Genomic DNA, 27993 nt, shown 5'->3' on the forward strand with positions numbered 1-27993 from the left:
AAGTTAGTAGCAAGCATCATGACAATTAAGTCATAAATGCTTCAACATGAATCTCCCAAAAACAAAAACATTCTCTTACATATGCGTAATTATCACACTCAGGAAATTGACCATTGATACAATATCATTATCTATTATATAGTCCATTTTCAAATTTCCCCCAATGGACCAAGAAATGTCCTTGATAGCTATTTCTCTGATCCAGGATGGGATCCAGGATGGGATCCAGGATCACATCCTACATTTAGATGTCATATCTCTTCAATCTCCTTTAAACAGCTCCCCAGCCTTTCTGGTCTATAATGACTGATATTTCTTAAGAGGCTAACACCTCATTTGCAGATTTATCTAATTGTTTCCTCATGATTCGATTCAGGTGGAACATAGAGGGGAGGAATGCTAAGAGATGGGCAGAGAATAAGTCAATGGGTAAATGATGTCAATTTGTTACTCTAGTAATGATGTTAAATTGTTTAAATTTAGCCAGGCACAGTGGCTTACACCTATAATCCCAGCAGTTTGGGAGGCTGAGGCAGGAGGATCCCCTGAGACCAGAATTCGAAACCAGCCTGGCCTGGGCAATGTAGGGAGACCCTGTCTCTACCAAAAATTTAAAAATTAGCCCTGGATGATGGCATGTGCCTATATCCCCAGCTACTCAGGAGGCTGAGATAGAAGGATTACCTAAGCTTAGGAGGTCAAGGCTACAGTGAGCTGTGATAGCACAACTGCACTCCAGCCTGGGCAACAGAGTGAGACTGTGTCTCAAAAAAAAAAAAAATTATCTAAATTTGATCACTGGTTTAAAGTATTCCCCATCAAAAAGGTGCATTTCGTCTTTGTAACTAAGTAGTCCAAGGGTTGATACTTGGAGAATACTCTATTCTTCAACAACCTTTCACTCACTGATTTTAGCACCTGCTGGCCATTCTCACCTAGGTCACTTAGTAATTACTAGGGCAGTCATAAAATACCGGTTCTCTCTCCCATCATCCTTCTGTATTTATTGGGGATTGGCACTCTTCAAAAGTATTTCATGATAGCAAAAAAAAAAAAAAAACCCAGGACCACCTATACAAGAGGGTTAGAGTGAAGAAGTTCCCTGTGGAGAACTAAGCCCTGCTGAGGAAGAACACACGCCCAAGTGAGGTCTGAAGTCAGTGCTAAATACACACAACTCTGCGTTGGCTGCTATGAAGATATGAAGATATTTTCCCTATGGTTAATCTGGTTCAAAGGACTTATTCCATTCTATTGTGTAAGCTGTGGATGTTTACCATATTCTTTGTCCCAAGATGATGATGGGATACTGGCACAGGATCTAAAGGAACTACATTTTCAGGCTTCATACAATAACTTCTGACTTCCTCCCTGGAGTAGAGAGGAGGCATCTGAAAACATCACACCGGGAACATTGGACCTGACTGAAAACCCCAGGAGATCAATTCTAAAGTATGTTTGGTCCTGAAACTTTTTTTAACAGTATCTACCAAATGCCTTAAAATTATACTCTTTCATTCCTTATCTCAAATGCCTTCAGTTCAAAGAAGGAAATGGTATTTCTTTCCATCCCTTTCTATCTTGCTTATGGAGAGACACCCTGAGCCCTTAACACTGTATATAACTTTATAAACTTAGGCTAATCGTCAGGGGATTAATCACTTTAATGCCACGGTCATGCCAATCCCCGTTCTTCCAAGGTTCAGTCCCTACCTCTTGAGTTCCATCCTACCAAAAATGTTGGCAAATAAAATCAAGATAATATTTATTTTAGCTTAATTCAACAATCATAGTATAATTCATGAATACCCTGCCACCCTTGGACATCATTTTTAAGTGCTTAACTTTCTGCCTTCCAAGTTGTCATAGGAAAAGTCCAAATCAATGTATGCCTATCACGTGCACACTATATAATAGTAGAAATGCATTATGAAATAATTGTCTTATGAATCACTATCAAGTTAGAAAATCCTAATCTTAGAATGAGTCGTAGAGAGCTAGTCCAATCTCCTACCCAATGCTAGGCTCACAACTTCAGTATCTGAAATAGCGATGACATCTCCGTTTAAATGCCACCGGGGAAAGACAGCCCACAACACATGACAGTTAACTCCACTAATTGACAGTAGCACATTAGACAGCCTGGAGATAGATGTGTTTTGCATGTAAACCCACCAGGATACCAAAATGAAGTGATAGAAAATGCAAATTTAAAGATGCAAATTCCTTTCAATACTAAGCTTTTCTAAAACTTTGAAAGCAAAACGCTATCAAAATTTGATATACCAATATTAAGGAAGTTAACAGGTAATGTACATACAAATACATTTTCAGGCCAAGGAATGTGGGGATTTCTCCTGTTGTTGTTGTTGTTGTTGTTGTTGTTTTGTATCACCCAGACTGGAGTGCAGTGGCGCGATCTCGGCTCACTGCAACCTCCACCTCCTGGGTTCCAGCAATTATCCTGCCTCAGCCTGCCGAGTAGCTGGGATTACAGGCGCCCACCACCATGCCTGGCTAGTTTTTGTATTTTTAATAGAGACAGGGTTTCACCATGTTGACCAGGCTGGTCTCAAACTTCTGACTTCAGGTGATTCGCCCACCTCAGCCTCCCAAAGTACTGGAATTACAGGCATGAGCCACCGCGCCCAGCCGGGATCTCTCCCACTGTTCTATCTTGCCCTGAAACAGATCTATCTCAGTGCCACTAAGTCAAAACTCTACCATCTGTGTCTTCCACGGAAGCGACCTGAGAGTCTCACTTCATTTCCTTCTCTCCTCCATACTTGCTTTGCATATTTAGGCTCACTTGATTAAAAATCTCTCTATTCTTTTGATCTACTCACAATCCAGAATAAGTGGCCATGGCGAGTGATAAATATAAATATGTACAGATATGCAGAAATAGTCAATGATTTTGAGCCTGGGTGATTAGAATAAGGGTACTATAAAAGGCAGAAAATGAGACTTAATCTGGTTGGGAGAGACAGAGTTTGGGTTTGGAGATCTGAAGTTTAGGATGGTGCAAAAATGCTCAGTGTCTGGGTAGGGGATCCAGAAGAGATATCTATTTGACTCACCAGTAGACATAGCAGTTGAAAATACGACAGATCAATTTCCTAAGGAAAAGGGAAATGAGAGAAAGAACAGCAGCAAAGACATCCACTTATACCCCCTTCAAGTATTCCCTCCTTGTATATGCCTTTATTTCCTAATTTTCCTCCAGTGAATACTCTCATCTTCCTAATAAGTTCTGTAGGATCAAGAATCAGGGGTCCCACATATTTCCTTGTAGGCTGCTGGGGTCATAGAAGATACTCAATAAAATCATTTTGGCTGGTTCTAATAACAAGCCAGAAATTTTTTTGAAATATCTCATATCAGTGGGATTTTATCAATGCTTAACACTTTCCCTGGACAATGAAGACTGCCTTCTACAGGTGGCCTGGAAAGTCACATATACTATCCCTTTGAGGTTGATACCAAAGGATGTCTATGTAATAAATCCATGCAACTCTTAAAAATCCAGCAAGTGCCAAGATTCTCACTGTTCTAGATCTTACTCTGTACAAAGCCAAAGATAAATCTGTGCTTTTTGTCATTTTGGGACACTCCAGTGTATTTGCAAATATAAGTACTTGTGATTTCATAATTTTCTTTCAATTTTGGCAAATAGACTAAACTACTTAAGCTAGCAACAATATAATTTGAGGATAATCGCTACTTCATATCTGTACAGAGAACTGCATATTCTTAAAGTTCTTTATCATCAACTTTATTCATACACTGAAGATATCAGTAAAAAGCTCACTAAGTCTTTTATGTCACAAGAGCCCTGAGCTCAAGTCATCCTGCCCTTCCACAAATCCCCACCACTTAGTCTTTCTTTTTGAATTTACTGATGTTATTTCCCATGCCTGGAACTCTTCTTCTCCCCACCTTGCTCCCCTGTATCCAAATTATCCAAATTCTTCCTTCCCCTTCATATTGGCATCTTCAACTTCATCCAATCTATAGTTCCCCTTCTCTGAATTCTGATGATCATGTATCATCAGAATACATATATATATATCATGTCAAACCAATAAATTCATAAAATCTTCAACATATATAATTATATATATTATATAAATATACATAATCTCCAATTGGTTGTATATGTATATGTATATCTCCAACCAATCTAACATTGAAGTTTTCTTATGTTATTTAGTAAATATTTCATGTGAGTTCTTTTTTTTTTAAATTTTTGTCTTCTAGAATGTACCAGTAAGTTCTCTGAGGCCAATCCTCACCTGAGATATGTGTGTGTGTTCACTGGCACCAATCTATGGCATTTTATGCATACAGAAGGTAGACAATATTTGTAAACCATTGAAATACCTCTTGGTATTTGTAGAATTTCATATAATTCCTTATCTACTTGGCCATTGAGAAATGCTTTTAAATCATAATATTGCCTACTAGACCAACATAAATTCATTGTACTCATAACCCAATCCTTCAGGGAAGGTCCTATTTTGATTAAAAATGAAGGAGTAGGAAGAGGTAAAGCTTTTAGCATATTGATAGAACTGTTACTAATATTGTATTACTGTCCTTTATAATTTAAGGCAACATTACTAACAAAGATTAGGGAAAAGATCAATAAATTATGAGTTATTAACGCAGGAATGAAAAGAAGTCCAATACCAAAGACATTGAAGCTAATAATATCTTCTCCTCCACTTGCTGAACCATTATAATCAGGCCTGGGCCTTTTTTCCCTAGTGGCAGTTTCTCCCTGAGCTGTCAAAAGACCCTAATGCAATGAAACCAACCACTTCAGGCTCATTAGGGTCACTTTTAACAAGTTAGGCAGAACCCACCACCCAACCACATCAGGATTCAAAGTTTCAAAGAGGATGGGGAATGTAGAGTTTGGAAAAGAGCAATAAAAATGATCAGAAATAAATAGTCCAAAAGAAATAAAAATAAGGCCGAGTATAGTGGGTCATAGCTGGAATCTCAGCACTTTGGGAGGCTGAGGTGGGAGGATTGCTTGAAGGCTAGGAGTTTGAGACCAATCTCGGCAACATAGCAAGACCCCATTGTTACCAAAAATACACGTTTTAAAAATTGACCAGGCATGGTGCCATGCACCTGTAGTCCCAGCTACTCAGGAGACTGAGGCAGGAGGATGTTTGAGCCCAGGAGTTTGAGGCTGCAGTGAGTTATGATCACAGGACTGTACTCCAGACTGTGAAGCAGAGCAAGACTACATCTCTAAAAAAGAAAAAGAAATAGAAACAGCACAGCCTGCATCAGTCTCCACTGAAGTGCAGTGTTGAGAGGTGACGGGGCAAGGCAGCACAAACACAGATCATGAAGGAAACATCTCAAAAGCAAGCCATAAGGAACAGTCCTATGGTGGCAAAGAAGAGACAGAATTGCAGAAAGCAATGCTAACATCTCTAATTCTTATGATGAATGGAATTCCAGAGTCTCTAGAAGCTCACAGGCACACACACGCACACACATGCACACATGCATACACACACACACACACACACACAGCCACTGTGCACATTCATTAGGTTGAAGCTATATTTGCTCATCACCAAGGGGTCCCATCACATTGAAATGAAACCACGAGCTCCTTTTTACATCATAAGACTCCTATGAAAGGGATGTTTCAGGTTTAAAAGTCTTCCAAACAACTGTTTTAAATTGGGGGTTGGGGAGAAGAAATGGGAAGTTGCGGAGGGGACTACTTAATGAACTGGGCTATTTAAGGCTTCCCTTGAAATCTAGCATCATTCTTGCCTTTTTTCCTGCTAAATAAAGCCTCAAAGTAAGAGGAATGCAAAGGTTGAAGAAGTGGAAGCCATCACTGTAGAAAAACAAAGGTGGATCTGCCAAACGCAATGAATTTAGAGGGAATGTAAGTTTTGTTTCCCAGCCATCAAAAATAGTTTGATGGATTTGTGCCAAAATGAGAAATAAAAGCACACTCCTTCCTCCCTGCACCCTACAGAACTGCCTTTGAAGTCACATGTGCTCCACAGGGCATGGATGGAAACAGAACTCAGGCTCATTTAAAATTTTATTGTATATGGTTTGGTATAAGACAGTGTCCTTCAGACATTTACAAAAAAGTCATTTTCAGCCCCTTCTTAGATACGTTGAACTTTTCTTTTATGCCCTGGAATTTAAATCCATGCTTCCCTTTGGTTATACCTTCTGGTCCCAGAGACAGCCTTGGGGACTTGGCCCAGTTGCCTGGATCTGGTTCAGGAGCTGCCTGGATGGACGGCTTGTAGAGACTGAAGCTGACTCTCCGCAGCCACCTGGCAAGCGTTGGCCAGCTTTGCAGCCTTCTGGTCTCCCCAACCAGCTCCCCGGGAGGCCTCAGGCCCTTCTCGGCTCTCCTTTCTGCCTTACCAGGCCTACGGGATGAAGTGCAGCTGTCCGTTCTTCAAGCCTGGTACTCCCCATAGAAAGGAAAAAGAATACCACATTTGGAATAATAACAACTACATTGCTGGTTATGTTTCAAAACCAATCCATCTTCAAAATCAGGGACTTCTTTTGTAAGCCTCATTATAGCCTTAAATATAGAAATGTTTATATTGTTTGCTTTGTTTGGTTTCTTACCTAGATACTGAGATTAGAGTGTGGACCCCTCTCAAGCCAGTGTCACATAACTAGGAGCTAAAAGATCAGAGAGAGAGAGAAACAAAAGCATTCTATATTTTCAAATGCATTAGTTCACCCAGTGTGTGGACTCTAAAGAGGGAAAAAACAAAAATAGTAGATTTTCAGCATAAGAGATTTAGTCGTAGAATATTAGCATACACCATCTTTTTTTCTGGAAGGGAAGCTACAACTAAAAGGAATCATAAAGACCAACTAACCCAATATTTAAAGGGGAGGAAACTGCTGCCCAAAAGTTAATGGCTCAGATTAAGAGTGTCAAAGAGACACACAAGCCAATTAGAAGAAGCCTCCACTGGGCCAGGTGCGGTGGCTCATGCCTGTAATCCCAGCACTTTGGGAGGCCGAGGCGGGTGGATCATGAGGGTCAGGACTTTGAGACCACCCTGACCAACATGCTGAAACCCTGTCTCCACTAAAAACAAAAGAAAATTAGCCAGGTATGGTGGTGCACACCTGTAATCCCAGCTACTCAGGAGGCTAAGGCAGGAGAATCGCTTGAACCCAGGGCGGGGAAGTTCCAGTGAGCAGAGATCGAGCCACCACACTCCAGCCTGGGTGACAGAGGGAGACCCTGTATCAAAAAAAAAAAAAAAATCTCCACTGGCCAAAGATGGGACAATATGAATATCAAAAGGAATTACTGCGACTGATTCAATACACTCAAACGCATCCATGGTTTTATAATGAGTTGATAAGATGTTCCTCCCACTCCTTTCCCTCTTCCCAAAAAAGTAGAGAAAAATTTCCTGATCCCCACCGAGGGAGGCTGCCAGGACCCCAATTCATTATTCAGAAAATGGATCAATAACAGAAAATAATCACAAATGGATCTTGCTTTTTCTTTTCAAACTATATTTCAAGATATCAAATACGTAATGATGAAAAATTGATCGCTACTAAAGAATTCCAACTAATAAATGCAGAAAGAATGATGGAATTAAAAAATTTCCAGTTTGTGACTTCTAGAGAAGTCCATTGCAAAAACCATTACTTAAGGTAATGTATGGCTGATAAGGAACCTTATAAATGGTGGACCGGGTATACAGCTAAATCTTCTGACCAATCTTAACTCACTGAAGTTGGGACAAACAGATACTATGTCTCTCCCAATGAGATATACTAGAAAGTACATAGCACCAACTATACAGCAATCTTGCCTAGAAAAAAAAAAAGAAAATTTGAGCCAGAATATTATCAGGCCTGTTGATCTATGAGTTTATATGAAACATAGGGATAGAGGCACAAATTAAATGATACTAGAAGGAAGCAATCAGCCCAATCCAGAATGTGGGACATGCTATAAGGCAAAAACCTGATTTCTGCAACAAATAAAGGGAATTAAAAGGGGGAAAGGGGTGGAAGGGGACTATTATAAATTTAAAAATATTTAAGAGACAAAGCTGCCAATTGAATAAATGTACTTAATTTGGCTCTTAACTTGAGCAACTACTAAAACAAAACAAAACAAAAGACTTTGCAATTTGCATATGAAAGAGATAACCAATAAAATGTGAACATGAACTGTGTTAAAAGGAATTAAGTAATTATTATTAATGTTTCGCAATATTGATGTTGTAGGTATTTATACATACAACTAGGTACTTATTTGTTAGAAATGCATACTAAAATATTTTGGCATCTATATTTTTGTAAAAAGGAAGTTAATGACTCGGTTGGGACTAGAATCTGCTCTTATGGTACCCAGCACACATTCATTTCACTATAACCAAATTCAAAGGAAACACAAACAGTAAATTTTTTTAATTCTTAAAAAAGAGCAACACCAACCATCACTTGTTTTCTCTCTTCCCTCCATTAGTAAGACATGTATGTTTGAAGACCATAGACATTTTCTTCCTCTTGAAACAACAAAAACAAATAAACAGGATTACATAATAATCTCATAGATTACAGTAATTACAGTGGGGTTTTGTGCACTGGGTGAGTTAACCTAAATGTAAAAAAGGAGAAGAGGCTCCCTAGACCAAAAATGGCACGCACACACACCCAAGAGCATTTCAAATACTCATGTACACTTTACACATGTGATATGGAAGGAATGACACACTGAGCCACATAACCTTGATTAGTGTATCAGATTAAATTTAATCTAAAGAGATAACACACAGGACAACTAAGAATCTGTAAACATACAGAGCTGAAAAATCCACAGTAAGGATCCTTAATTATTAAAGATATAAAAGAAATGGGTGTCTAGAAAAGAAAGTTCAGAATGGAAAGGACGAGAGAACAAAAGCAAAAAAAGGAAGACGAACAAGAGAACATCATCAACACCTTTTCCAAATCTCAACTCTCAACTTATCCCATAATTGTTAAAACACATTTTTTAAAAGTGTGACAAAAGTGAAAATGTACTCAAAGCATAAAAATATAACATTGAAAAAAAACAGAAAAGATGGTCCTCAAACTCCCACTTGAATCTCCATCTTCAATAAACAGCATGAAAGAAGGACATACAGGGTTTAAGGCTGTCAGTGGGCTAAGTAAGAGCTGAATATCATATAAGCCACATGCATATAAACTAGAAACAACAAAGTTTCAGAAACAATGACAGGTGCACAACTTTCAGTGTGTGGTTCCACATGTAAGCAGTTTGGAAGCCACCACTCTAGAATTCTGTACCCTGCTAAATTATCCTTCAGAAGTGAAGGAGAAATAGCAACTTTCTCAGACAAACAAAAATTAAAGGAATTTGTTGCCAATACACCTGCCTTGCAAGAAATGTTAAAAGAAGCTCTTTAAAGAAAGAAAATGATGAAGGTCAGGAACTTGGATCTACATAAGAAAGAAAGTACATTTTTTTAAAAGGCGTAAGTAGAGGTAAAGTAAAAAATTTTTTTAACTTTTTAATTTAATTTTATTTTTTAATAAAAAATAAAATATTGCCCAGGCTCTGGCCTCAAACTCCTGGGCTCAAGCCATCCTCCCACCTTAGCCTTTTGAGTGGCTAGGACTACGGGCATGTGCCACTATGCCTGGCTTCTTATTCTTAATTGACCTTACAGAATTTTGTTCAAAATAATAATAGAAACAATGTATTCAATTATATATGCTTATATAGAGATATTTTCTGTATGTATATATGTATATAAATATCTATGTACAGACACACTCATATATGCTTTTGTATAAGTGAAATGGATGACAAAAAGGAATGAGAGGGAGGAATTAGAAGAATTAGAATTATTTTATTATAAGGTACTCATATACCCATGAAGTAGCATAGTGCTATTTGAAAGAGGATTTGGATTACCTGTATATTGCAAACCTCAGGGCAACCATTAAAAAAAAAATACTTTAAAAAGCAGTATAATGGATATGCTAAGAAAGGAGAGAAAATAGAATCATATAAAATGCACAATTAAAACCATAAAAATTAGAAAGAGTATAAGACAGAGAAATGAAAGAACAAGGGCAAAAAATTTAAAATAGTAATAAATATGGCAGATATTAACCCAATTATATCAATAATCACTTTGAACATCAGTGATCTAAATGCACCAACTGAAAGACAGAAGTTTTCAGAATGGATCAAAAAAATATGACCTAACTATATTTTGTCTACAAGAAACCCATTTTAAATACAAAGTCATATATACATTTAAAGTAAATGAATGGAGAAAAAGATATGATAACACTAACCAAAAGAAAGCAGGAGTAGCTATGTTAATTTCAAAACAGGGTAGACTTCAAAACAGGGAAAGTCATCTGGGACAAAGAAAGCCATTACATAATAATAAAGGGGTCAATTCTCCAAGATGATATAACAATCTTTAACATGTATGCACCTAACGACAGAGCATCAAATTACACAAAGCAAAAACTGATAAAACTGCAAGCAGAAACAGATGAGTTTACTCTTACAGTTGGAAATTTCAACACCCCTCTATCAGTACCAGACAGATCCAGCAGGCAGAATATCAGCAAGGACATAGTTGAATTCAACACCAGCATCAATCAACAGCATATCATTGACATGTATAGACTACTTTACCCAACAACAGCAGAATACACACTCTTTTCAAACCCACATGAAACATTCACCAAGACAGACCACATTAAATACACCTTAACAAATTTAAAATAATAGAAATCATACAATGTCTTCTCTCAGATCACAATGAAATTAAACTAGAAGTCAATAACAAAAAGATAGGAAAATCCTGAAATGTATGGAGAATTAAATAACACACTTCTAAATAACACATGGTTCAAAGAATAAATCTCAAGATAAATTATAAAATATTTTGAACTGAATGAAAATGAAAATACAACTTGTCAAAAATTGTGGGATGCCACAAAATCAGTGATCTGAAGGAAATTTATAACATTGAATGCACGTATTATAAAAGAAAAAAGATTGAAAATTAATAACCTAACTTTCCACTTTAAGAAACTGGAAAAAGAAGAGCCAATTAAATACAAAGTAAGCAGAAAAAAAGAAATAGTAAAAATTAGAGCAGAAAACAATAAAATTGAAAAGCAGGGACTCCATACAGAAAAAAATGTCAATGAAACCAAAAACTGGTCCTTTGAAAAGATAATAAAATCAATAAGCCTCTAGCCAGGTTAAGAAAAAAAGAGAGCAGACACAGATTACTAATATCATAAATGAAAGAGGGGCCATCATTACAGACACCATAGATATTAAAAGGATAATAAAATAATACTACAAACAACCCTATGCTCACACATTTATTAACCAAGATGAAATAGACTGGTTCTTTGCAAGACACAATCTGCCAAAACTCACACAAGAGGAAATAGACAATCTGAAGAAGCCCATATCTGTTCAAGAAATTGGATCAATCATTAACAATCTTTGAAAACAGAAAACACAAGGCCTAGATTAGTTCACTGGTGAAGTCTACCAGACATTTAAGGAAGAAATTGTACCAATTCTCTACAATCTCTTTCGGAGAATAAAAGCAAAGGGAATACTTCCTAACTCATTCTTACGACACCCTCATTGCCCTAATGCCAAAACCAGACCGAAATAATGACCATATTGTATCCTCCACAGCTGAGTCTCAGTGGGCCTGTACTCTGCTCACTGTGATAATTTTCTCTGTACAAATAAATAAATAAACAAACAGAAGTAACAAAATCAAAGCAAAAAACAGCCCAGCTGGAGAAAAGCACAGGACTGCAGAAAACCAATAAAGGCAATGTGGAAAGAGACAACATTTCCATATGTTATTGTTTTCGAATCCATGTAGAACCTCTGGTGTGTATGACAGGTCATGACATAGAACACTGCTTCAAGATTGAAACAGAAGCAGCATCTTTTTTCTCCCCACTGAACTAGTTATTTCCTCCAACCACAAAGTTTGGGAAAAGGAATAAGGAGAAGAAAAAAATAAGAAAATGAAAGGTTCATTTGACAAGGAGCTGGGTCCCAGGGCCCTTGGGTGCCCAAAGTGAAATTGGTAAAAGTTTCCTGCTGTTGTATTTTTTGAATGGTCAATGCTAACTTTGCTTCCTACTTTCTGCAAAAAGGCAGATACAGCTTTCTTTTTTATTTTTGTATATTTATGCATATATTTACATCGACATGTAATCATAATACCATAAAATTTATCTTTTTAAAATGTATAATTCAGTCAGTTTTAGTATATTCTCAAAGTTATGCAATAATAACCATTATATAAATCTAGAACATTTTCATCACCCCAAAAAGAAACTCAGTACTCATTAACAATCACTCCCCATTATCCCTATTCTCCAAGAACCTCTGGTAACTGCTAATCTACTTTCTGTTTCTATGGATTTGCCTGTTCTGCACATTTCATATAAATGGAATCATATCATATGTGGCCTTTAGTGTCTGATTTATCTAGCTTAATGTTTTCAGGATTCATCATGTTATATTAACAGCATGATCAGTGCTTCACTCCTTTTAAGGGGTGAATGGTGTTCCATTGTATAGATGTACCATACTTTGTTTATCTACTCGTCAATTAGTGGACATTTGGGTTGTTTCCACTTTTTAGCTGTTATGCATAATGCTTCTGTGAACATTCATGTACAAGGTTTTGTATGGACGTATGTTTTCAATTCCCTTGGATATATACCAAGAAGTAGAATTACTGGATCATATGGTAATTCTTCGTTTAAATTTTGAGGAAATGATAGGTTATTTTCTAAAGTAGCTGCACCATTTTACATTCCCACGTGCGATGTGTGAGGGTTCCACTTTGTCCACATTCTCACCAACATTTTTATTGTCCACCTTTTTCACTATGTCCATTCTAGAAGGTATGAAGTGTCTCATTGTGGTTTTGATTTGTATTTCCCTAAAGAGTGATGATACCAGGCCTTCTTTCATGTGTTTATTGACCGTGAATCTTCTTGGGAGAAATGTCTATTCAAATCTGTTGCCTATTTTTAATTGGGTTACTTGTCTTTTAATAACTGAGTTGTAACCATTCTTTATAGATTCTGGGTACTAGTTCTTTATCAGAAGAATGATCTGCAAATATTTTCTTACATTCTAGGGGTAGTCTTTACACTTTCTTGAGAGTGTCCTTGAAGGACAGGTGTTTTTAAATGTTGATGAAGTCTAATTTGTATTTTCTTTTATTGCATGTGTTTTTTGGCATTATATATAAAACCACTGCCTAATCCAAAGTCACAAAGATTTACTCCTTTTTCTTCTTAGAGTGTTATACTTTTAGCTTTCACATTTAAGTCTTTAGTCCATTTTGAGTTAATTTTGTATGTGTGTGAGGTGGGAGTCCAATTTTACTCTTTTACCAGCTTTCTTTTTGTGACACTTTCAGTTTGATTCTTGAAGCTGCAGCCCTCACACCATTTACCTCAGTAGAAGTCATGGCTTCAAGGTAAGAAAAGGAGATGATGTTTTTAACTTAATGAAATTACTGGTTAAATCACGAAAGGGAAAAAGTACTGTGTCTTGGGAGGCCAGGCTTAGCGGAGGGGGCTCCTTACTGTGGGTGAAATGTGACCTGTTACAATTTCTCTATGATTCCCCAATCAATGTGGGGCAGTCCACAAGGGGTTGATGAAGAGCAAGTCCCAAAGCCAGATTCCATCTTAATTCTACAGGCTGTGTGCCTTTGAGTCAAGTTATTCTCTTTTCTGTGTTTCAGATCCTCCCCATCTTAAACTAAGAAGAGAAAACATAGAGAATCTTCATAGAGTTGGAAGGATTATGTGAATGAATATAAGGCAAAGCACTCAAAACAGCATATGGCACGTTGTGAACACCCAGTACATATTAGCTGTTATTATCAGGAAAGATCCCATCATATCAATCCTAAGGGAATAGTTTCCAAGGAAACCTGTGTCTCAAAATAATAGCCATGTAGGGTTTGGTTGGGTGATGTGGCTGTCATGATGACATCTCTGATTCTCCCAGGTGGCTGCCTCAAATCCGAGAACCTTAAGGAGCTTGGGGACCACTTGATGCTGATGGTCATCTTCGTCCTGTGTATAAGTCAGTCTCTGTTTTGTTTTCCAAAGACCTACACATTTGCCAAAGGCAAATTCTTAAAAGGGCTGGGCACAGTGGCTTACTTACGCCTGTAATCCCAGCACTTTGGGAGGCTGAGGTAGGCGGATCACTGGACGTCAGGAGTTCGAGGTCAGCCTGCCTACATGGTGAAATCTGGTCTCTACTAAAAATATAAAGATTAGCCAAGCATGATGTCACGTGCCTGTAGTCCCAGGAGGCTGAGGCAGGAGAATCACTTGAACCCAAGAGGCAGAGGTTGCAGTGAGCCAAGCTCGTGCCATTGCACTCCAGCCTGGGCAACAGAGTGAGACTCCATCTCAAGAAAAAAAAAAAAAATCTAAGTAGGTGCCAAATTTTCCATCCCACTGGAAAATAAGACTACAGTTGAATTAAGTCATGTCCTACTCTCCTAGACTCAAAGCTGTTTTATAAAGACAATGTATTCTTATTTTCTACAGTATTTTTGTTTCCAGGTCATTTAGCAACAGTGTTAAAAACCCTTTGTAATGCTAAAGACAGAGGGCAGGATTAATTCTCTTCGTCTCATTTGTTTCCAGAATTTTCTGCATATGTTTCCTAAATTTTAGAAGACACTATTCAATCATGTAAACCCACATTATAAGCAACTTTAAGTCTTCTTCCAAGGACTACCTTTTACACGGTCGATCCCTAATTTTCCGGATTTGGACAAGCTCCCATTCAAAAGTGATGTCCATCCAGTTAGAAAGCTTCTAGAACATTTCCCTTCCTACTCTCACAACTACTCCATCAATTAGTGTATGTTTAGCAATTGCAAATTACTTTTAATATTAGCAGATGCGCAATATAATTAGATGGGGAAACCTTCTGGGATCAAATCATGTCTTGGGTGATTACTGAGTTCTGACAAACATCAGGATTCATTCATCCGTAAGAACATTGTCCTCTTTTCCCCTGGAAGGTACGCTACTCTGCAATGCTGCCGTGCTTAAAACAGTTTTCAGAATTTCTCTTACGAATTCCTCTCAAAATCCGTCTGTGGTCTGTGTACACACATCACACACACTTCATATTTTATGCCTTTTTAAAAAACCAGACATGGGATTATTCAGCTCGATTATTCACCCGCTCCACCCTCCATCAAGGGCAACATTTGTCCAGGTTCCAGTACACTCTTTCATTTCCTCTGGACACCTCTTGTGAGTCATTTTAGTTCAAACAGAGCTTTGTGTGTAACAGGCCCTATTTCATCCCAGAGCTCAAGCTGAGAGGAAAACAGCCTGAACTCCACCTTGGGGACATTCCTCATTCAAGAAAACACATTTTCCTCTTCCAAACTGAATTCAGTAAGAATATAGTACAATCTCTCTAGGCTAATAGTAAAGCCACTGGGTGGGGCGAGGCCACAGGGCCAATGCTGACAGGACAGCCCGTCCTCCCTTAACTCCTTTGTGTGGTACTTCCCCATCCATATCCTCCAAAGGGCTGTTTGAAGATCTAATTTCTCTAGTCTCAGTGAACTTACATCCTAGTTACAGCCTCAGTGGAGATAAAAAAAAAAAAAATCTGGCAATGATGCTTGACATCATAATATTTGACAAAAAGGAAGCACTGAGGAGTTACTTCTCAGGCCAGGTGAGGCTGCCAACAATCAGCCTCCTGCAACTCCAGGAAACAAGCCAAAGAAACTAAACTGAAAAGCGCTTTTCTGCTGAAGAAAAAAGAAACAGCTCCTATGGGTGCACCAAATCTACTCAGTGAGTGATTCCCCCGGCCTGGGACATCATGGCACAGCCTTTTTGTAGCTGAGTAGAATTGGTGAGGGGTCTACACCACGTGGGCTTCTGTACAGGGAGGGGACTCACCATCCCAGTGGGTCTGGGACTGTCCCAGCCTCAGTGCTGAAGGTCCTATTTTCAGTGGTCACCCTACTTTTCTTGGCTCTCCGTGCAGCTGGAAATCCAGCTCTTCCTCCTCAAACCCGGCCAGGATGAGAGATGGAGCCAGAAATTAATTAGCTAAGAGGCAAGGAAGAAAAAGGCAGACTATCCCTGAGGCAGAACTTTCTGGAACTTGAAAAGCTTTGCCTGGATTGATTAAGCATATTTCTCAAAGAGAGGAAGCCCTTCTTCAATTCAAACACCTTCAGCTGTTCAACCAGGGAGTCCCCAACCTCACAGAAGCCACAGGATCACGTTCTGGGTTGGGTATAGACTTGCCTACCAGCCCAGTGGAAGATACTCTAACCCAAACTTTCCACAAGTTTGGTCCTCAAGGCATCTGCATTAAGATCACCTAGTGAGACTGATACAATCCAAGTTCCTCGGTCCACTCCACACTTGCTGGATCCAATTCTCTAGTAATATATTTCCAAAATCTCCATTTTTAAGAAAGCCCCAAATACGACTGGTGACTGTTGAAATCCAAGGACTGCTCTCCTTACTACTTTTTTGTTGTTGTTTAAAGACAGGGTCTCACTCTCTTGCCCAGCCTGGAGTGCAGTGGCACCATCACAGCTCACTGCAGTTTCAAACTTCTGGGTCCAAGCGATCCTGTCACCTCAGCCTCCCAAAGGGCTGAGATAACAGGCATGGGCCACCATGCCCAGCCCTTTTTACTTCTTATTTCAAACCCTCACCCTCATCACCCACCAACAAGAATCCTCAGAGTCAGCAAAAGCAGGAGAGAGATGAACTTGTCTTTGGAGCTTCCCCACCTCTCCTTCTGTATCCCTGTCCTATTTCAGCCTTCCAAGTTCCCCTTTGCCTTCCTCTATACTTTCTACCCTACGGCTGGACAAAGCTCGCCAAAGCCTACCCTACTCTAAAGGGTCTCCATGTTCCAAAACCACCTCCACTTTCTCCTTCCCAAACCAGAAAATATTTTATTCACACAGTACACTGCAGTTTGCTGTTAGGAAAGCAATCTAGGTAAATTAATTCCTATCTAGAGCAAAATGACTGACATAACTTCTTACTCGTCTCTGGATGGAGGAGTTGCTTATTGCCCCCAATGACTCATGGATTGGTAGAAGTAATGGACATCTAGAGACAATATTTTTGGAGTTGATAGGTTCTTCTTTAAATCAGTGCTTTCTGGTGACTTCCCTGACTGGCATAACATTTTCTTAATTTGGCAAGGAAAAATCCCACTAAGTTAGTTGTTAGAAAATTCCTTATGCCATTTGTCTACAGGGAAGTGATTAAAGCATGGTCGTTGGTCTTAGGTAGATATGGGTCTTAGTCCTGACTCTATCACTTACTGGCCATGTGACTCTGGGCAATGAATTTAACCTTTTACTTGTAAAAGTGGAGATAATTATAATATTTATCTCAAAGGGTTGTTAAAATCCAAAGAAATATATTTTTTCAAAGTATCTGGCATCTGGTACTTAATAGTAATTGGCATTATAAGAGTCTGTATATAACAAATATCCATCCAAACAACTGCTGTATTCAGTTAGCCACAGCTATTCTTGCATGCTTAGTCTTCATTGTTAACTTTTCGTATAGCCTTGGTGTTCATTTATAACTCTGAAAAACTGAGAAAACATCAGTCAGGACCAATCTGGTTTTGCTCTGGGCAAGTAGAAATCTGTAGAATTATTCCAGTTTGCTCCTGCTCCGTGTCTAAGAACACTATGGCTACTGCTGCCCCATTAGGTTTTCAGTCTTTAAAATCCACTCAAGGTCTTGGTCACTGAGGTTACTACCTCCTTGGCCACTTCTGATAGCTGGCACAACCTAAGCTAAGTGAAACTGGAAGTGAGCCAGGCATGGTGGCTCATGCCTGTAATCCCAGCACTTTGGGAGGCTGAAGCAGAAGGATTGCTTCAGGCCAGCAGTTTGAGACCAGCCTGGGCAACATAGTGAGACCCCTCTGCCATCTCTACAAAAAAATAAAACCAAACCAGCTGAGCATTATGGTATGTGCTTGTGATCTCAGCTTCTCGGGAGGCAGAGGTAGAAGTATCACTTAAGCCTGGGAGACTGGGATCACACCACTGCACTCCAGCCTGGGTGACAGAGCAAGACCCTGAAAAAAAAAAAAAAAGGAAAAAGAAGGGAAGGGAAGGGAAGAGAATGGAAAGGAAGAAAGGAAGGAACTGGTAGTGGATGGAGAGGAGCCCAGCATGCTGCGGATGGTGGGTATCAAGATTTCCAATGGTCAGTGGTCAACTCCTCCTTGCCAAGTCCTCCACCTAGAGGGTAATGATGTCTATAACCCTAAAGAACAAGGTAAGAGGGAGCATGAATCTGGCTTCCAAAAACAGTAGAAACCAAAACAGTCTTATATTATTGGGATAACGGACAGCACTGTCCCAACTCACCGTAAACACTGCAAAATGTGTGCATGTTCCACTGGAAATTTCCAAGATCAAGGGGAAACAGATGCATCCAAGGAATGGCCTCTGAGGTGGAGCGGAATGATGGCTTATGGATTCCCACCAAGCTCAACACAAAGAAGCCCAGAAGGTGCAACTGAGGGGCTCTCCCAGGAGACAGAGGGAAGAAATCTTTATATTAAATGGACTTCCACTTTGCCTCTACCATGATTACAAGGTAGAAGAAACATATAATGAATAGAGGCAATGCACAGCTATTAGAGAAACAAAAAGAGGGGTCAGGGTTCAATAAAATGTCATCGGGAGAGGTGAGGAAGACCAGAAGCAATGGATGAGGACAGAAACACGACAAAAATGGGAAGTGTGAATAATAAACATTATTTTAAAAAAACTGTACTCCAGGCTCTATGTTATGTGTTCCAAAATCAGCCTAATCCTCATGACAACCCTGCAAGGTACCCACAGGAGGCTCCGAGAGGTTTGGTAACTTGCCCAGAGTCACACAGCTAAAAATCTGCAAAACTCCATTTTGAACTCAAGTGCAGCTGACTCCAAAACATGTACTTTTAGTAATGACACCAAACTAAACTATTTAAAAAAAAAAAAAAAGATTAATGGGACAGAATATCTGCCAAGAAAACAGAGAGCGATTACTATCATTCCAGACACTCTAAGTAAGCAAAATTAAATTAAATTACCAAAAGTAAATAGCACATCGTAATAAATAACAGCCACTATCCATGACTTCATGATGTTCTTATACGTGATCTATTCCTACTTTGATTGTATTTGTTCATTTGTAATTTAGCCTTCAAATCTGTCTGAAAGCAATTCAACAACAAAAGAGAACATGCTCAGTCATCTCTAGTTACAATATGTACACAGAGCTCTCAGATGTTAAGAGTCACGGCTGGCCTAGGAATTTTTATAATCAAGTTACATAGCACTAGTGGAACTTTTTCTGGGAATCTAAGTCAAGCTCTAAAGCCTATAATTCAAAGTAACATGAAGAAATTAGAGAAGGGCATTTTCATTAGCATGAAGCTTTGGAGTTGTGGCCAAAGGTTTTGAAAGAAAATGTAAAATCCAATCAGACAGAATAAAATGATGATATAATCCTGCCAAGAGCAAAAGAAATGCAGAATGTAATCAAGCAGGAGGGGAAATCGGTTGCAATTTGGATGAGGATACCCTACGTCCACTCAAATCAGAGGAAAGAAGAACATAAGGATATCAACCCAGGAGACCAAGGTTGAAAATCCATCGCATCTGAAGGGTGTGGACCACTATCTGTTGTCAAAGCAATTATATGAGGTTTAGCCTCATGTTGTCATAGTAATGATGAAATGGATTTATCTGTAGTCCAAAAAGAATGTGGACATATGGTTCCTCAACCCCAAATCTCTGCCAGATAAACAATTGTATAAGAGGCACGTATTAGCACATGTCGCACCTATTAGCATGGTAACCTCAACCCAACTCCCATTATAGACCTGCTTTCCACAGTGCAACATTTGTCTTGGCAACCTTGGGAAGGTACGGAATTAAATATAGAAATGCCAAAGTCTATGAAAGCCACAGTATTAATAACTTTGTGTGAAGCTCAGAATAATCTTCGTACATTAGGGATTAAAGTATATGGAACGTGGTCAGGCACTGGTGGCTCACGCCTGTAATCCCAGCACTTTGGGAGGCTGAGGCAGGCAGATCGCTTGAGGCCAGGAGTTCGAGACCAGCCCAGCCAACATGTTGAAACCCTGTCTCTACAAAAAAAAAAAAAAAAAAATACAAAAATTAGTCAGGCGTGGCTGCAGGCACCTGTAATCCCAGCTATTCTGGAGACTGAGGCACGAGAATCACTTGAACCTGGGAGGCGGAGGCTGCAGTGAGCCAAGATTGCTCCACTACACTTCAGCATGGTTGAGAGAGTGAGACTCTGTCTCAAAATAAATGTAAAATAATAATAATACATAAGGTGTATGGAATGGTTGAGAATCTGATATCTTTGAAAATGAGCCAGATTTGAATTGATTTTAGATGTGATTGAGTAAGCAGAGAAAATATGAGCGTTTTCAAACAATATTAGAATGTCTGGAAGAATGAGGAATCTACCATATTTATACATTTCATTTTTAATTTGCAAGAATTATTCAAATACTTAGGAAAGTGTTTGCTAAGGTCTTCAGGTTTGCTTTATCAGGCATTTAAAGTGATTAAAAAGGAGATTAGACATATTTATTTACAAATACAATTTTAAATGTTTAAGAAGATGTAATTAAGTTACAAACTGAATGGATTAATGGGAATTTAGTCTGTCCAGCCTGAGTTTATCAAGCATCATTTAAAGCAAACACCCATAAATGATTTGTTCTTATTTCATACTCTACTTTCTAGATTTATATATAGAATAACAAGACATTTACGGTAAAATAAAATCACACAGTGAAAAAATATAGTTTTCAACTTGAATAAATCAATACTAATTAAAAACTAATATCCATTTAAAACTAATATGAATTACAATGAGAACACATGGACACAGAGAGGGGAACATCACACATGGGGGCCTGTCGGGGAGTGGAGGGCAAGGGGAGGGAGAGAATTAGGACAAATATCTAACGCATGCATGGCTTAAAACCTAGATGGCGGGTTGATAGGTGCAGCAAACCACCATGGCGCATGTATACCTGTGTAACAAACCTGCACATTCTGCACATGTTTCTCAGAACTTAAAGTAAAATTTAAAAAAAAAAACTAATATCAATTTTGGTCCCATCAATAATGGAAACCCTGAATCTAATCATGAGGAGACATCAAATAAATATAAAACAAGAGGTATTCGACAAAAAAAAAAAAAAACCTGCTCTATGCTCTTCAAAAATCTCACTATATGAAAGAAAAGAAAGAAATGTCCCAGATTAAAGACACCAAAAAGACATGAAACAATAAACTGCATGATCTTGGATTTTCTTTTGCTAAAAATGGCATTATTGTTTCATTTAGTGAAATCTGAACGAGGTCTGTAGATTAGATAATATGACAGTATCAATGTTAATTTCCCAGTTTTGAAAGTTATATGGTATTTATGTAAGGGAATGCCTTCGTTTTTAAGAAATACACAGTGCATTATTTAGGGGCAACGAGACATCTTATCTGCACTTACCTCAATGGTTTCAGGAGAAAAAAATAGCATATAGAGAAAAAGGATGAAACAAATGTATAAAAATATGACCATTTGGAGAATTTGGAAAAAAGCATACAAGAATTTTTCATGATATTCTTGCAACTTTTCTGTTTGTCTAATATTACATCAAAATAAAAGTTGAAACAATGAAAAACTAATATTTAAAGTAAAAGTGTTGTTTTTTTAATGCCACCCTTGAACATCAAAAATCACCCATTGACAGAGAAAGACAAAAAAGATGGTTAAAAGCTGAAAAAGTAAATCTAAGAGACTAGAACAAGATTGAATAAAATGAAAAAAGGGAAAATTCCCATTCTTAATAAAAGTCAGAAAATCTCAGAGTGTGTTATCTGAAGTATGTTAATCTTTCCTCTACCTTGAACCCAAAATTGATAACATCCCTTTGGATGAAGCTCTGATGCAAAGCATGTGAGATGTTCACAGCAAATACCTGTCCCAAGGTTCTACCCATAGGGTGCCTGAGGTCCAGGATTATTCTCCCACTCCACCTCCCACACCTTCAGCACAACTCATGTTCTAGAAAATCTTCCTCTTGACATAATACTTTATCCTTCTAGGTAGAAGACAGGCCCTGCCCCTGGTATCCAAACATCAACTCCAGCCTGGCCGGGATTAAAGGGTTTTGAATCACTCTCTGTAACAGGACAAAAGACCTCATTCTGTGGCGAAACTTGTAGGAACAACAATTCTCTTAGCACTCTCCTTGGTAATATAACCCACTATTCCTAAGCATTCACTCTTGGTGGTATTCCTAATACACAGACATCTGACTTAAAATATGCCAGCCTTTCTCAGAGACCATGACCAGACGGACCAACCAAATAGCCTAGAAATATTTATGACTTCACCCTGGGTTGCACCAGCCCTGTCTACTAGCACAGCCTGAGCCACCTATGTACTGCAGCCACACAGACTCCAGCTTGGCTTACTCTGACAGCACCACAGGACACCACCCCAGAAATTCCAGATCGCCTTACCACTCAGTCCATGGCAAAACTACCCATTCAGGGTGTATAAGAGAATACTTGGGCAAACAAGCGAGCACAGGAGTCAACAGCCACCTGTGAAACAAACTAAACAAGACAAAGAAGTTTTCCAACAGCGTCAGTTATGAAAAATCAAAATGAGCATCTAAGGGAAATTGTGGGATCCTTTTCTCTATTTAAAATCACGGGGAAATGATTTACTTTTAATATTTCAAATACTCCATGCCTGAAAACAGGAGATAGACTATATCAGGGGCCCCCAACCCCCAGGGCGGCAGACGGTATGGCGAGCATTACTGCTACTGCCTTCTGTCAGATCAGCGGTGGTATTAGAGTCTCACAGGAGCATGGCCACTGCTATGAACTGCGTGTGTGAGGGATCCCGGTTGTGCTCCTTATGAGAATCTAACTAATGCCTGAAGATCTGAGGTGGGACAGTTTCATCCTGAAACCATCTTCCTGCCCCCCACCCCCAACATCTGTGGAAACCACAAAACCTGTCCCTGGTGCCAAAAAGGTTGGGGATGGCTGGACTATATAATCTTCAGGTAGTTATACAGTGGTGAATTTGAGACTTAAGTGTGTGTGGGGTGTGTGTGTGTGTGGGTGTGTGTGATTAAAGTATAGAAATACATAACAATTATCCTTTTATTAATTCAACAAGGGTCAACTAAGTACATGTTATATGCATAATGTGAATGTAGAAAAAGAGGAGTTTTCATAAACATGTTCAAAGGGAGGTTAAACTTCAAACATGAAGCCAGGCACAGTGGCTCACACCTGTAATCCCAGCACTTTAGGAGGCCAAGGTGGGCGGATCACTTGAAGTCAGGGGTTTGAGATCAGCCTGGCCAACATGGCGAAACCCTGTCTCTCCTAAAAATACAAAAATTAGCTGGGCGTGGTGGTGGGTGTCTGTAATCCCAGCTACTTGGGAGGCTGAGGCAGGAGAATAGCTTGAACCCGGGACACTGAGGTTGCAGTGAGCTGAGATAGCACCATTGCACTCCAGCTGGGTGACAAGAGTGAAACTCCATCTCAAAAAAAAAAAAAAAAAAAAAAACGTGAAAAGTGCTTTATCAACTACTTAGCACAACAATTCAATGCAATAAGTACAACCAGACTCATTTTCAAGGTAAGAAATCCTAAGGTAAAAGAAAGGAGAACACAGACAAATATCAGAAAGATATAAAATGGCCCAATCAGAAGTCCCAAAACAGTTGAAGAGGACCCCAAATTCTAGTCTTCAATCTGGAATAACTGAGTGCCTTGGAAAACCACCCCACTTCCCCAGATCTTAGATTCCCTACGTGTTCAATAAGTGACTTGAACCAGAGAGCTCTGAAGGTTGCTTCCAGCCTTTTCGAACAAATAAATACATCTAGATTTTCTATTCTAGGACTTAGCCCCATCAAAACACATCACAAGCCAGATCAGGATAAGACAAGAAAAGAAAAAAAAAGCTTAAAATAAGACCATTCCAGAAAAACTTTATATCAAGTTTACTCTTTTACACAGAAAAGGAGAATGGTAATTATTCAATCAGAAAAAAAGAAATGATGATTATTTGAATAAGATACCACTGAAAACTCCAACAAGGAGAGAAGGATTTTTGCTTCAAGTATTTTGTGATTATTGACAATAGTCATGTTCTCTGGTCTCTGTAATGAGAGGCATCTGCAGCACTGTTTGTGCCCTTGGAGGGCAGAAAGGTGGCACTGCCAAGGGGCTGTCACTCTACTCCTCCTTTGTCTTTGTATCCACCTCCTAAGGAACAAAGACACAGTCATTGCCCTCAGGCCCTCAGTTACCTTCACTTTTTCCCAGGATTAGGTAACACCTGAAGATGGGGCTGGATGGCTGCTGGTACTAGAAGAAACCTGTGCTGGGCACCGTTCCCCTTCCTTAACCCAGTGGCTTCCCTGGTACTGCATTCAACCATCCAAATCGCCCTACAAGGTAACCCACCCTCCTTGGCCAGTTGAGCCTCCCAAATAACCCCCTCTTGCTCAAATAAAATCAGAATGGGGCCAGGTGCTGTGGCTCACGCCTGTAATCCCAGCACTTTGGGAGGCCGAGGTGGGTGGATCACCCAAAGTCAGGAGTTCAAGACCAGCCTGGCCAACCTGGCAAAACCTTGTCTGGACTAAAAATACAAAAATAAGCCAGGTGTGGTGGCACGTGCCTGTAATCCCAGCTACTTCAGTGGCTGAGACACGAGAATCACTTGAACCCGGGGAGTTGGAGGTTGCAGTGAGCCAAGATCATGTCACTGCACTCCAGCCTGGGAGACAGAGTGAGACTCTGTCTCAAAAAATGAAAAAAGAAAAAAAGGCAGATTGGAATAGGAAGAGCCAGGTTCCAACCCAAGCCCCATCATATAAGGCCAAGTGACTGTAACTAGCTATTCACTTCATATGTCTCTCATCTCCTCTGTAAAATAGTGGTTAGCATGGGCTCTCTCCTCTCAATGAAAAAGTACATAAAATGAAATGAAAAAGTATTAAACATGTTCAAGTATATAAAAAGCCCCTTCAAATTTAAAAAAAAAAAAAGTGTCTCTCCAAGCACAAAAAAGGGGTAGATAAAAAGGCTAACCACAGAAGTAAAAATGGCAAAAAAATAAAATAAAAGATGCTCGTGGATAGAACAAGAAACCAAAAATAACACAACCATTAGATATCACTTTTCATCCAGCAAACTGGTAAAATTGGAAAGATTAGATTCACAAGATAAGGAAAGATGGGTATTCTCTTACATGTTGTCTGGGACAGTAGGTTGCTATTGCCCTTTGGTGTGTTTGATAGTGGCCAACAAAATGTAAAATATATAAGCCTTCTGGCTTGGCAAAATCTCTTTCAGTACTCCCCTACAGAAATATTCTCACATATGCCAAAGTTATATGTATAAAGCTGTTCAATGCAGCACTATTTATTTAAATGTCCATTAATTGGGGAATGGTTAAATAAATGATGGAACACCTATTTTATAGGATATTAAAATGCCATTAAAAAGGATTAAATAGATCTATTGATTTGTTCTGACATGAACTATATTATGGAACTAGAATAGTGCCTGACACTTAGGAACCACTCGGTAAATATCTGTTGAATAAATGAATATGTATACACCTTTTCATAGCACTTTACATAATCTATCTCCTCTCATTCTTATGCCAACCCTACAATATGAGCCAAGTGGCTGTTATTGTGCACTCTGTAAGGATGAGGAAATTAAAATCCAAGGAGGTTATGACCTGCCGAACATCCCAAACGTAAAGTATGGAACCAAAACAGAACCAGATCTACCGGTCAGTACTCTTTGGTGGCTGACATCCATTCTGCCTGCAACAAGGCTAACCTGCACGCAAACCCGGTAGGGAAATGCCAAGGGCTCCGGCAGCTGGAGAGTAACTCAGTAATTGCTTGCTGGTTTGGACTGACTGAATCTTCTTTTACCAGCAAAGCCCTCCATTAGGTGAGGCTCGGCTCTCTGGACCGCAGCTCGGGCCCATTGGGCATCTAACAACAGGTCTGAAAGGAGGTCATTCAACAACAGGTCACCATGGAAACCCTAACCCCCTCCTCGCCCCTGGAACAAAATGGAGTGGGAAGGCAAAGAGGAGCATTTGTTAAGCGCCCGCTATGAGCCAGGCACCATGAATAGGGAAAAATTCATCTGAGTCTTCCTTTACAAATCTCCAAAAGAAAAAGAAACTGTGCATTGTTAAACAAAGTACAGAACAGGCCTGCGTCGCTGCTTAATCTAGGTCAGTGATAACTGCAAAGGAAGTTTATTTCATGCAGAGGGTACTCCGTTCACCCCTCTTATAGCTGCACGTGTCAGGCAGCATCATTTACATCACCACGTGGCCCTGTCTTAGCACACCCATGCAGTATAAACCTGCCCCCAACACATACTCTACCTGTTCATGTCTGGAATGTACATTTCAGCCACACAAGAAAACAATGACTGGTTGATTAGTAAAGCACAAACACTCTCTCTCATATAAGCTAGAGGACAGCCAATATCTTCAGAAATTTCAGGTGCCATGCTTTCCATAGAGTAGATTCTTCTTTCACTTTTAGCCATCCTACTCCTGCATTATCAGAAAATGGTGAAAATGGTGCTGTGTTTGGGCATTGTTACCTTGGAACTTTCATCTTAATTACAGAAGCTCTTAGCAACCGTTGCTTAGTAACAAACACATTTGAAATAGATTTGTTGACTGATTATGAGATGCTCTGAAAAGTCTGTAGAATGAAATTCACTGATGGAAAAGAATTGCAATGCACTGGTAAAGTAAAAATTTTTTTTAACTACAAAAGTATTCACAAAACTTGGGCTATGAGCAGGTCCCAAAGATATTACTGAACTTCTGGAATAGTTTCATAATATTTTATGCTGCTTTATGGCTGGTCTATTATTTTCATAATCAATTCGGACACAATTATCTGACTAAACAGCTGTCGAAGCTCTGGGAGATAGGCCTTAGGGTTTTAGTCAATGCAGAATTCTGCACAGAAAATCAATGGCTTCTTGATTTCCACGGGTCCACAAGGTCCTCCCTGCCATAACGCTTCTTCCCACTCAAGATTTCTGAAGGGCCTGAGGCTTCTAGTGACTCTTCAAGTCAGAAGCAAAAACCAAGGAAAGCCTTGCCTCCATCTTTCCAATAATATTTCTTCAGCACCTGTTAATAAAATCTGTGACAAAAAGTAGAAATGGAGATGCGTTTAGGAGATCCATGCACATCTTCCCCAAAGCAAAACCCCAACCCCACACACACTCCCCTCTCCGAGCCTGGGACCTCCTCCTGCCTCTTAACAAGGTCTCATTGTACGTTAGCCATTTTCACCTCAGAAACTAGGAACCTTCGCCCAGTTTCTCAGAAGAAGGGGTCCTCATCGGCACAGAAAGTCCCTCTCCTCCCTTGTATCTTTCTGGAATTCTTCTCTGACCCTGTTTCTCCTCCAGTTTTTTTTTTTTTTTTTTTTTTTAGACAAACTTCTCAAAGGAGGAGCCTCCCTTCACTGGCTTTCCCTTCTCACTTCCCACTCAGTCCTCAACCCACTGCAGGCTAACTTTACCTCATGATTTCCTCTTTCAGTCACCATTGCTGTGGATTCCAGAAAGACTTCAATGAAGAGTAGTGTAAGTTTCCTCAGTCTTCTCTACTCCATAAGTCCTATCTTCCCAGGGAGTCCTTGATATTTACCTCGGTTCAAGCCTACATCCCTGAGTAAGAAGAATCCGCCTCCACGGAAGGAACAAGAGAACA

At 39.3% G+C, this 27993-nt stretch overlaps 2 protein-coding genes and 1 long non-coding RNA gene across 6 annotated transcripts in view; 1 reads left to right on the plus strand and 2 right to left on the minus strand.

Moving 5' to 3' along the window:
- Positions 1 to 27993, minus strand: part of NEBL (nebulette) — a 395085-nt gene that overhangs the window by 340915 nt on the left and 26177 nt on the right. The gene's annotated exons all lie outside the window — the stretch shown is intronic.
- On the minus strand, positions 8 to 27947 carry LOC101151597 (uncharacterized). Of its 2 annotated transcripts, none has more exons than XM_004049135.5 (3): positions 27803 to 27947; positions 26638 to 27418; positions 8 to 6428 (listed from the first exon to the last, which is right to left on the minus strand). In XM_004049135.5, exons 2-3 carry the CDS (start codon positions 26802 to 26804, stop codon positions 6128 to 6130), a joined length of 468 nt encoding a protein of 155 aa, XP_004049183.1. In that variant the 5' UTR covers positions 26805 to 27418; positions 27803 to 27947; the 3' UTR covers positions 8 to 6127. The 2 variants fall into 2 exon arrangements, 1 of the variants encoding a protein (XP_004049183.1); XR_008669232.2 differs by lacking the exon at positions 8 to 6428 and adding an exon at positions 19117 to 24479.
- LOC129525139 (uncharacterized) lies at positions 13501 to 13931 on the plus strand. The gene is made up of 2 exons (XR_008669237.1): positions 13501 to 13562; positions 13833 to 13931. It is a non-coding gene; the product is annotated as an uncharacterized lncRNA (long non-coding RNA).

This window comes from Gorilla gorilla, chromosome 8, assembly GCF_029281585.2.
Source record: "Gorilla gorilla gorilla isolate KB3781 chromosome 8, NHGRI_mGorGor1-v2.1_pri, whole genome shotgun sequence".
NCBI lineage: Eukaryota > Metazoa > Chordata > Mammalia > Primates > Hominidae > Gorilla > Gorilla gorilla.

Coding starts and splice junctions, on each gene's coding strand:
- LOC101151597 (XM_004049135.5), bottom strand. CDS start 26,804: ATGGCTAAAAGTGAAAGAAGAATCTACTCTATGGAAAGCATGGCACCT. Junction 6,429..26,637: donor TACATTCCAGACATGAACAG/GTAGAGTATGTG, acceptor TTCATCCCGTAG/GCCTGGTAAGGCAGAAAGGA.